Source organism: Chrysochloris asiatica, unplaced genomic scaffold (assembly GCF_000296735.1).
Source record: "Chrysochloris asiatica unplaced genomic scaffold, ChrAsi1.0 scaffold00055, whole genome shotgun sequence".
Lineage (NCBI taxonomy): Eukaryota > Metazoa > Chordata > Mammalia > Afrosoricida > Chrysochloridae > Chrysochloris > Chrysochloris asiatica.
This window is the reverse complement of record NW_006408573.1, coordinates 5,482,479-5,493,965: the sequence shown is the minus strand read 5'-3', so window position 1 is coordinate 5,493,965 and position 11,487 is coordinate 5,482,479. Positions and strand designations below refer to the sequence as shown.

General features: G+C 47.4%; 1 protein-coding gene across 5 annotated transcripts in view; it reads right to left on the bottom strand.

Moving 5' to 3' along the window:
- GNAO1 (guanine nucleotide binding protein (G protein), alpha activating activity polypeptide O) overlaps positions 1 to 9,553 on the bottom strand; it is a 204,732-nt gene extending 195,179 nt beyond the window's left edge. For all 5 annotated transcript variants that reach the window (XM_006863535.1, XM_006863533.1, XM_006863532.1 and 2 more), the window contains exons 1-2: positions 9,436 to 9,553; positions 9,192 to 9,234 (exon numbers count right to left, since the gene is read on the bottom strand). In XM_006863535.1, coding sequence (XP_006863597.1) covers positions 9,192 to 9,234; positions 9,436 to 9,553 — 161 coding nt within the window. The remainder of the gene's footprint in view (positions 1 to 9,191; positions 9,235 to 9,435) is intronic.
- Between the last annotated feature and the right edge of the window lie 1,934 nt (positions 9,554 to 11,487).

The window sequence follows — 11,487 nt, the reverse complement described above, 5'->3', positions numbered from 1 at the left end:
TGCTAACCACAAGGTTGGCAGTTCAAACTGGACTGCTAACCACAAGGTTGGCAGTTCAAACTGGACTGCTAACCACAAGGTTGGCAGTTCAAACTTGACCAGCCACTCCCTGGAAAGCCAATAGGGTCAGAATGAGTCAGAACCAACTCCATGGAACACAACAACATCAATAAGCATTTGTGCTCTGAGACCCCATGGGCAGGTAGCCCAGGGTCAATTTTAAAGCAGATGGATGTTGTCCACTCAGGTAACAATTTTCCAGAGAAACCTTAGCTGTTAGCTGACACAGGCATAACTCAGGGTAAATGCTTGGTCAAGAGACCTAGTCTTACATCATAATCCCCTTCTCTCCATTATCTTCTAGAGATGATTAGGAAATCAAGGAACAGGGGAACAAATTCAGAGGATTGCAGGATTATTTTACTTTAATTTTTTTGGTGCTATGAAAAGCACAATGTTTTTCCTTTTCTCTGGAAAGAAAATTAGAACTAAAGATGGCTCAGCAGATAAAAGCTGTGGGCGGTAGGTACTCCCACTATTCCCCACTGGATTTCTAGGTTTCTCTTTGCATTAGAACTGGAAACCTGAACGAGACCTAAGCAAATTCTATGGTGAAAGCCTATATCCCGATTAAGAGATGAACAAACAGACCCTGAGAGGCTAAATTGCCTGCCCCAGATCAGATTAGAGAGCAAAACCAAAAAATTCCAAATTCACTGCCATAAGGTGAATTTCAATTCATAATGACCTTATAGGGTGTCTGGGACTAAAATTATTTTTGCAGGTGCAGTCTCATCCCATGGAGCAGCAGGTGGGTTAGAACTGCTGACCTTGTGGTTAGCAGTCCAATGCTTATCCTACAGACTGCTGGTGTGGTGTTGTAGGGTCGGCACAATACTGCGAACCACAAGGTTGGCAGTTTAAATCTAGGGTCACTATGAGTCGGAACCAACTTGGCCCTTAACAACAACAGCAGCCGCTTCTCCTATAATACCACAGAACAAGTCAAAATTCAAACACAGGTCCCCTGATCCTCCCTTTTACTACAAGAAGTTCTCAGCTTACAAATGTCCATCAGACTTTTCTACTTGTCCTTTAAGATTACGTAAACTTGCCCGCACTTTAAAACGAATGAACCAATCCCTATTCACAAATTCTTCATCAGACTCACCTTCACTTTTAAATCACTGAAAAGGCTTTGAGTCTTTTGTTGCACTAACCTAGAACCAACCAAAGTCACTGCCATTGAGTTGATTCTGACTCATACCAACACACTAGCACAGAGAACTGTCCCCTTGGGTTTCTGAGATGGTAAATCTTTACAGGAGCAGACAGTCTCAGCTTTCTCCTGAGGAGTGGCTGGTAGGTTTGAACTGCTGACCTTGAGCTTAGCAGACCAACACAGTTAAAACCCACAGCACCACACTAGGTCTCCTTCTCTTGCACTAAGAACCATTTGTACCTGTTCTGACTGACCTACAAATTCTTAGAGGCACTGTTAGGAACAGACCTCATTTGTACACTGGGGATGACCTACAGTCTGCTAATCTCCCAATTCCCTGGATCCAAGGCACTGTAGCCAAGGCAAGTCCCTTCACATGTAGCCATCACTAGTGGAAGTCCAGGTGACCTGAGGTTCTGAGCAGCTGGCAAGCCAGACAAGCCACTTCTCTTCTAAAATGTCCCTGATCTCCTAACTGAAACATTCGGAGGGATAAATTCAGATTCACCTCTGGTCAAGAACTATATGAAAAGCTTGGTTTAAAAGTAATTTTCTCAAAATGCTCTCACAACTATGATAAACTCTGAGTGACAAAACTTCATGGTGAGAGCTGCTATTTATTATCTTTGACTTCAAAGTACTTTCATGGGTTCCCTACTCCCTGCAGGACAGAGCCATAATTGATGACATCAGAGACACCAAAGCCCTGAAAACAAAAAAGCATTCTCAATTTCATAGACTATTAGAACCCCTAGTCCAACTCTTTCAGGAAATTGAGCTCCCAAGGGAGACCCCAAGAGAGAGGTAAACGTCCCTTGTCTTGACTCCTGGTCCCGTGGTCTTTCGTACTATGTATGTAGCATCATCTAAGCCTCGGGCTAAAGCAGTTGTGCCATCAAAAATGTCACATTAGTTATGACAACACTGGTTATTATATAACCTGGGCTGCAAAGCATAGGAGGGGAAAAAGTCATGAGCATGAACCATAGCACCCCCATTTCTGACTCTCAGCAGACTGAAGTCCCATATGCTTGAGAACAGAGCTCCATATGGGAAGTCAATCAAAGGAATAAATACTACAGCTAACATTTGTCTAACACTTTCCATGTTCCAGATACTGTTGTAAGTGCATTTCATGTGTGTGTGTGTGTGTTAATATATATATATATAATGTTTTATTGTGAATTATGTGATAGTTTACATGGGAGAAGATTAGTTTTACATTCATCCTATCGTATATCGTTTCATTGCCATGGTTACAATCCCCTCCATGCATCATCATCCAACCAAAGGGTATACACTACAAGCCTGCCCCCTGGTCGTCAGCACACAGCCCCTCTCCCTCTCTGTGTCTAAAGTCCCCAGCTGCTCTATCTCTTCACGTCATCGTCTCTGCCTCCATCACTGCTTCTCTGGGTAGGGCATTTCATATATTAACTCATTAAAAGCTCATGATAAGAGAGTGGTGGCTTCATACAATAAGCAGTGGACTACGAACCACAAGGTCAGCAGTTCAAGGCCACTAGCTGCTCTGTAGGGTAAAAGATGAGGCTTTCTGCTTTTGGCAAAAATTTAAAGCCTCAGAAACTCTATACAGGGTCACTTGCTATGAGTCAGAATCAACAACATTCATGACAAAGTAGCTACTTTTATTACCAGTCCTAGTTTATACAGGGTCACTTGCTATGAGTCAGAATGAACTTAACAACACTCATGACAAAGTAGTTACTTTTATTACCAGCCCTAGTTTACAGACAAGGAAATGGAAGCACAAAAAGCTAAGTATCTTGTTTAAGGCCACACATCTAGTTAGTGGTAAAATCAAAGATTAGAACCAAGCAGCCTGGTTGCAGAGTTCCTGTTCTTCATCACCTGTCAATTTTAGAGAAGCATTCTAAAAACAAATTACCGATTTCTTGAAACCACTTAGCAGGTCCCTTGGTCCTTGTACCCCTTTGTCCCTGTCCTAGTTACTTATCTGCTGGATGGTTCCCCTTCTATCAGTACTACACAAGGACGTTAAATGCCGTCGAGTCGGTTCTGACTTATAATGGCCCTGTATAGGATTTCCGAGGCTTTAAATCTTCGTGGAAGAGGATAGTCTCATCTTTCTCCCGTACACAACACACAACTGAGAGGGGGGAAATACGAAAATGTGATACAAACTTGAACAAATTCTTAGAATGGAATTCATTTGAATATCTTCAAGTTTTCTGATGAAGCAATCAATGAGAAAGTGAGGTGAAGTGCTCTTTTCATCACTCTACTGTCTGGTTTTAAATCCATGTACTATTTGTACACATTTCTGCATGTTCTTTTTTCAAAATCAAAAGTTATTCTTAGAGTTAATTTGGGGGTAACCCTCTCCAAAATGGTCCCCCCCACCCCCCCCAGTTTAGAATCATCTCCTCCCAGCTTATCTGTTGTCTTTCAGATGTGCTCTCATGATGATGGTCTGGTTTCATAAGAAATGAGAGAATGAAAAGACTTTGGAAGACAGGGAATCAAATCTCTGCATTCAGCTGGGCTTAGCACATGCCAGAAAAGTAGGAGCCTATTTGACATAGGAAAGCTCCAGAGAGATAGGGTACAAATCAACTGTATGAGACCAAATAGTCATCATTTACCCTAAATGAAAGATGAGAAGGTAAAGGGAGTAGTGAGGCAGGGAAGCTAGATTAATGGAAACAGAACAACCAGAATGGAAATAATGAAAACACTACACATAGAAATTCTTAAATGGGAACCAAATTTGCAGTACAAAAGTTCACCAAAAAATACAAAATATTTTTTCAAAGAGATGGGTTACTGTGAGCAATTGAAAAACATGACTGATCTTGTCCAATCTTTAGCCAAGAAGCACAATATAATCTGGGCAGTTCCAGGTACTTAGAAGAAACAGCACAGAATTCTTTCTGTCTCACAGATTCAGAGCACGGTAAATTGAATCCAGAACAGCCAATTCTGGATTTCTTTTGAGCCATGCTACTCCCTCGTGGAGCTCTGGTCATCTAACTGAACAAGCAAAACCCCTTTTCAACAAGCAGACAGGTTCCACTTCACAATCGAACAGGTAACTTAGGTTCAAGAATTCCACAACTGATTCCAGAGGAGATCAGGTGAACAGTTTACTATTCTTCTGGCAGAAGGTCTGCTGGTATTTACAGCCCAGTGAGCAGTAAGGAGGGAGATAGCACAATCCATCAGCAAAGGAGAATTCAACTACTACTTGATCTGACATTCTGTTCGCGCTCTTGCTGTCTCCAGAGGGAGCAAGTTGCATCCATTGGCATAAACATGAAGACAGAAGGCAGGGAGGGAGGCAAAGCAGCCAACGAGATGACTGCAGACATAACAAGTCCACAAATCTGGGAGAGTAGCTCTCAGTGAAATGCTGACTCGACATGGGCCCCCTTTGGGCATGTATGGGAAACGCCCTTTTAGACTGCAGTTTCCCAAATAATGGTTGCCAGTTGTCATTCACCCCTTTAGCGCCTTCCACTTACCAGTTCCTAGAGAAGAACATCATGCTTAGTAAAGTGGAGGGTCAGTGAAAAAAGAAGAAGATCCCCAACGAGATGGATTGGTACAGTGGCAGCAGCAATGGGCACAAGTGTAACAACAATTGTGAGGATGGCGCAGGACCGGGCAGGGTTTTGTTCTGTTGTGCACAGGTTCGCTACGAGTTGGAACCAACTCAACTGCACTTAACAATTTAGTAAGTGCTGAACACATGCTTTCCCTGAACCTAAACCAAATCATAAATAGCCTAATTACAAGGTCAGGGTCAGCTGGGAGGAAGAAACCAGCTCTTTAGTAGCAGGTGACCTCTTATGATAGCCATCCCTAACAGAGTATATCCCATTCTAAGGGCTGGGATATTTCTATGAGCGCTGTGACATCTTCATCAGGAAAATCAGTCTATTTGTTTTAAAATAGTGCCAAGGAGGTAGGTATCTTGGGAATGAATGCACATATGAAGTGTTAGATTTAACTGTGTCCATTTGTGTAAAATCTATCAGCTAGCAAGTCATACCTCACTGCTACCTGAAAACTCTGTCTTCCTAAAAATCCATTTTCAGATCCAGACACAGTTAGTCTGAATGCAACAACACAGAAAACTCAACACCTCAAATGAAGGCAAACTGGGGTACCCATAGCAACTCCACAGTTCATGTTACATTTTCATCAAATAGACAGTCCAAGCAGTGTGACTATTTGTTCAGAACGGGGAAGTCACACAATGTGATATTCTACTGATGCTACACCTCATAAAATAACACACCTTAAGAGATTTATTTGCATATGTTTTGGCAATTAAATAAAATTGGCATGTCCTTTAAAAATCTTTAGGAGTTTGCAAAACTCAAAAACCCCATTAATTGGCTGCAAAGATGATGAAGCTGTATCAAGGAGAGGTTATGATACCCTAACAATCAAAATTATTTAAAATGAAAAAAAAAAAAAAAAAGCCAGCGACTATTCATGGTATATTTAAGATTATATTTGTGCTTTCTCAACTGTCATTGTTTATTTCTCGTACTGAACTGTTTTGAAATGTCTGACACAGAGCTCTCCCAGTCATATACACAAAGGAAAACAAACCAAGATTGGCTGTGTTCAAATGAAAAATTTAATACAGCATTGAGAATCAGCCTTTGAAAATGACAATTGAATATTTAGCATTAAATAGATGTAAGTTTCTCCTTACAACATGCAACAATCAGGAGAATTTCAGTGTTCTTAGGCTGAGGTGGGTGTTAATGGTTCTAAGAAGCATATGAAAGCCAATCCTTTACCATATAATTGCATTGCTATGGGCATAGTTGTTTATGAGAGCCCATTCCTTTTTCTAATCAGCACACATGGAGGAGAACACAGGCTCTGCTATTTCGGAAATGCTGAATAAAAAGGGCATGTTTAAATATTAATATTCTTCCTCTCAATTCAACATGCTGGTCTATTAAACTGAAGCCCCTATGAGGAAATCATCTGTTTCTTACAAGGGGACCCAAGGAAGACTGTCTAATTTTATTTGCCAAGGTAAAAGTAAACAGCATCCTAATTAACTCTTACATATGGTCTGATAGGTTGGTCATCAATTGTACAGCACAAGGAAACTGGGAGTTGCTTTCTGTAAGTGCACCCTGGATTGGTCCTGCCCTCCAAATGGCTCTCCTGACTCTGATCAGAAAAAAAAAATCTCTGCAAAGAAAGACTCAAAAGAATTTGTCACTAGGATACAGTGACACCAGTCCTACATTTTGTGGTTAATAAAACAAGTCCTGCACCCAGCTTGGCACAAGGCCCTGATCTGACTTATTTCAGGCCAAGCTGGAGGACTCATAGGAAAAGCTGCCATTCATGAAAGCTTTGGAGGGCAGGACCCAGAGTCCTCGCCCTGGTCCCTCACAACAAAATATACCTCATCCAGAAACGCTTCGGATTGACATTCTGAGCAAATCTGGCCTATTTCCTAAAGAGGGACAGTGTAATGAATTTATTATTATTATTTTAAGTATTAACTGTTTTACTTCTTAAATCCAGTTTTCTCCAAAAAGGCATCAATGCATGTTTCTGTAGGGGTGAGAAATCAATGTCTTGATTTCTGACTGAAGTATCTCAAACATCAAACACTTCACTTTCCCCTCCTTTGTGAACCTAAATATAAATCAATTCGGGATACATCGCACTTTCCGGAAAAGTCTACATAGAGCTTTAAGGCATTTTGCATCAGTAACATAATTACTAATTTTGTTCTAAAATGGCACACCTCAGAGAGCTACTTCTTTGAATGAAAAGCCAAGGTAGGTAACATTATCCTTTGGAGGATTCAGTATATATATTTTAAACTTCTAATTAAATCTACCTAATTTATGATGCATGTTGAGAGAAAGCAGGTAACGTGTTGCTTCGGAGGATGCTAAGTTAATTTGCAGACTGTAGCATACCCCCTCTCGATCCCCTCCCTAATGCGGAGCGTTTCCGAGTATCTTCGGCCCCCTCCGAAACAGTTCGGCTTTCTCCGCCAGTGCCCCGACTCGGCTCCGAACAGTACCGAGTTCCTCCGAGCCCCGCGCCCAGCCAAGCCGAACCAAGCCGAGTCGAGCCGAGCGCTGCCGAGCAGAGCTCCATCGACTTTTTCGGCCTCGGCTGGGCGCTGTCCACCACTCGCAATGCCTGAAACCTCACCCAGCCAGAGTGGCTGGGCTTCTACCCGGCTCTGAGCCTGCCACTGCAGATTTATAGACCTCTGAAGTTTTGAAACGTACCCCTCGGGAGATGGGGGTGGCGCTGCTTGCGTTTACTGACCTGCAAGGCTCCAGGCATATGCAACATGCACCTTGTTGCAAAGAGCAATTCCCCAGGCCCCGCCTCCCCATCCGTTTGGATTGCACAAGCCGGAGAGAAGCCCCAGGCCAAATTACCGGTGGCTCAGAGGGGTGCGGCGACCCGAGGGGGATTCTGCGAAGAAAACCCCAGGGAACTCTCGAACAAAAATAAGAACATGTCAAGCAGATGGGGAAATTGTCTCCGAGTCGCTACTCCCTACCATCATGGCGCCTCCTAGAACCCGCTTGTCATGCCTGTTACACATGCAAGATTTTTGCATCTTGGTTCTTGTTAAAACGCAAGCATGCTTTGTCTCCCACCCACCTTCCCACGAAATGGGTTTTTATTTTCCATTTGTTTTCCTGCGGGATGCAATTACTTCGGCTATCCTGTCAAGTTGAAAAATAATCATTTTTGTTTACTGCACAGCAGCCCTTAATTAGGAGCCGTGTGTGCACGAAGGTGTCACAGCAAAAGAGACGTGAAATCCTCGCTAAACGGTCTTAACGAACTCCTTAGTCCCAAACTGACAGACCAACGGAAGCAGTCTGGCCTGGAGGCCCCGAGGGCACTCACCTCTTCCCCACTGGCCACCCCCTCCCCAAGCAAAGCTGCCCAAGGGCTCCCCAGGAACTGCCAAGTGGAGGGGGCAAGAAGCGAGCCTGCGAGTGGGAAGGAGGGGCGAGGCTCATTATTGAGGAAGTGTGGAAGAGAAGCAGTATCCCATTTTGTTTTAATTTTCAACCATCACTCAAATCCACCTCCAGTTAATTAGGAGGGGAAACTGATATATCTAAGGCAAAAGGGGGCGGCGGCAAAATGGGTCCTGAAATCCGCATTGTGGGTAGATTACATGGAACACGGCCTATGCTGAGTGTAAATAAACACGGGGATAAAGGCCAGAGTGATTGAAAACTGCTGGTGACAGGGGAGCAAACGTTGGAGGGTGGGGGCGGAGAAGGGGCTAGGGGGGAAGCAAGGAGGCGGGCATTAACGTCCCTCTTCCACCTCTGCCTTGGATACAGCTGTGCCAGTCACATCCGCTCGGAAACCCACGCCCTTTCCCCAGCACTTGCCCCCTCCTCTAATCCTCAGCCTCTTCCCCTCCAATTCAGCACCAAATCCATGAACAGCAGACACTTGATCCTGCACCCAAGTCTGGGGCTGCGTACCCTCCATGTTTTAGCCAAGTTCAAAATCATTGCCCCAGGAGACGAGCAGTGTAAATTGGGATTATGCGGGGGTGGGAGGGTGTAGGGAGTGGGGGTAGAAAGAGAAATAGACACAGAATGAAACACACGGGGAATGAAATGGAGGTAGAGGCAAATGAAACACCCCACGAGCAGGAGTAATGATCACAATCATCCCAATAGTGTGATGTTCTGATCAATATGGCGGACACTGTCATTCATACAACTACAGGCGCTCCCCTTCCTCCCCCTCACGGGAAAAAAAAAAAAAAAAACCACCCTGGAGTTGGGGTGGAGGATCCAGACCAACGTAGGTTGTCCGGGAGAAGGGTCACATAGCGGTGTGTATGTGTGTGTGCACGAATTAAAAATCAGGCCTGGCAATAAAAATGATTTAAAAAATTAGTCTTAATAAAAGTACAATTTCCAATGCCACAGAGACTTACTTCATTTGCTTCACAATGGTGCTTTTTCCGGATTCTCCAGCCCCTGTTGGGACACAGACAGGGGGGGAAACTGGTGTCAGTTAAGGGGGACATCACGGGGAACAGGGGGCCAGGATGTTGGGGGTGGACAGCCGGAGGCACACTCGGGGACCAGGTCTTCCCGGCGCGGGTGGGGTGGGGAGATGGCCAGGGCAGGTGAGGAGTGGCCGAGGTCTTGGGATGGGGCGACAGCTGTGGTCCTTACCCAGCAGAAGTAATTTCACGTCTTTGGCGGCGCTGATGCCATCCTCTTTGAGGTTTTTCTCAATCGCCTTGCTCCGCTCCAGGGCGGCTCTCTCTTCTGCACTCAGAGTACATCCCATGGTGGCCCCTTCCCTGCCACAGCCCGCACGACTCGGCTGGCACGGCTCCCCGGCTCGGCGTGCCCCCCACCCCCCCGGAGAGCAGAGACTAGCTCAAAGGAGGAAAATTCCTCCTCTCGGCCGAAAACAAAAATGTCGGGAGACCAGAACTGTCCCCCAAAGACAAAATTCCAGCAACAGAGACTCGCGGCAGCTGGCCGGGCTCTGGGGTGTCGAGACGCGGGTGGCCGGGATCTGGGGTTCCGGAGCCGAGGGAGAAGGCGCCCGCAGGCCAGGAAGGCGCGGGCTGCAGGCACTGAGGCTTGTGCACGACCCAAAATAAATAGAATAATAGTCGAGGCTGGATCCGCAGCCGGAGCCGGCCGAGGGTGGGGTGGGGGGCAGGGTGGGTCCTTTTGCCGCTGCTGTCGGAGGAGGAGGAGGCGGCGGCGGCGGCGGCGCGGGGTGTGGAGGGAGTGAGTTAGGGGGTGCTGCTAGTGCATGTGCATCGCCGATCCTCCGCCGTCGGTGCGTCCGCAGCGCCGTCGCCGACCCCCGCGCGCTGGGCAGGGCTGGGCAGGGGGCCGGGCCGAGGGGCAGGTCTCTAGCGGGCGGCGGCGCTGCCTCCCAGAGCTCGCATTGCTCGGTGGAGCCTACCGGAGAGAGGCGGAGAGCGCGAGAGAGTCGTGGCTAGCCGGGAGCTCGAGGGGGAGAGAGAGAAAGAGGCAGGGAGGGAAGGGGGAAAAAAAATGAAGGGAGAGAGGGTGCGCGCGCCAGAGCCCAGGCGGGGACTGGGGGTAGCTGCGAGCGCAGCGCGCGAGTGCGCCAGCGGCTCTGCGCACCCGGCACCGCGAACCGCTCGCTGACGTCAGCAGGGCCGCGCGCCGGGCCCCCGGGACCGGGAAGGGCTGGGAGGAAGGGTGGCGTGGGGGAGGCGCGCGCGCCAGGCTCGCGTCAGCTCGCGGCGGCGCGCGCGGCGCGGCCTCCCCTCCCCCAGTACCCTCCAGCCCGCAGCAACCCCGGGGTGGGCGCGTGCGGGGCCAGGCGAGGGTGGGGCCTGAGGCTCAGCGCGCGCCCCGGGAGCCCCGCCCTCGCCCCGCGCACCGACTGTGCGGACCTAGTAGTCAATGGGAGCACGGGGCGAGGGCGCCCGCGCGGCGATCAGGTGGGTCCCCCTCACCCGCCTTTCCCCAGCTGGCGCCCAGCGCGGTCTCTCTCTCCGGCTTATTCTCCATCTTGTATCCAGCAGCTCGCCTCTTGGTAGATCTCCCGCTGCTGGGGCCATAGAAGCCGTGGCCGAGTTACCTCAGCAAATGGGAGGAGGTTGTGGGTCTGCATAAACTTGTGTTCTGGGTTTTTGCAAGAAGGACCTCATGCGGTTCGCTTCAACCACCCAGAGCACGGGGACAAATTCGGAGTTTTCTTTTCCTGCGTTACACAAGCATTTATTGAGCACCTAATACGTGAGAACTTTACAACACGATGTGAGAAACAAGGCTGTGAGAAGAACATAGCAGGATGAGAAGGGGAAAAAACTAGGGCCTGCTCTCCTGGAGCTTCTCCCGGTTTTGCTGCTTCTGCTTCACGATTCTCCGCTGCGAGCTTTGCAGGGCACAGATTTTCCTGAGAGCGTGAGTTAGCAACGCTCGCTCACAGAGCACAGTTGAATCGTTTCCCCACATTTTGAATGACTTCGTTTGGTTGAGGTCTTTGGATCGAATTCCCTGCCCACAAACACAAAATGCATTTGAACATACATTTTTGGGCGAGGAAGAGATTTTCTTCGATCTCTCAAACCATTTTTTCACCATCCTGGATCCGTTACTCAGGAAACACATACAAAATGTGCCAAAGATTGGGCATGTTCTGGGTGGGTGGTCTCTGAACATTCCGGGTGGCACAGTGATCAGTGGGTTCTGGCTGTTAACTGAAAGGTCAGTGGTTTGAACCCACCA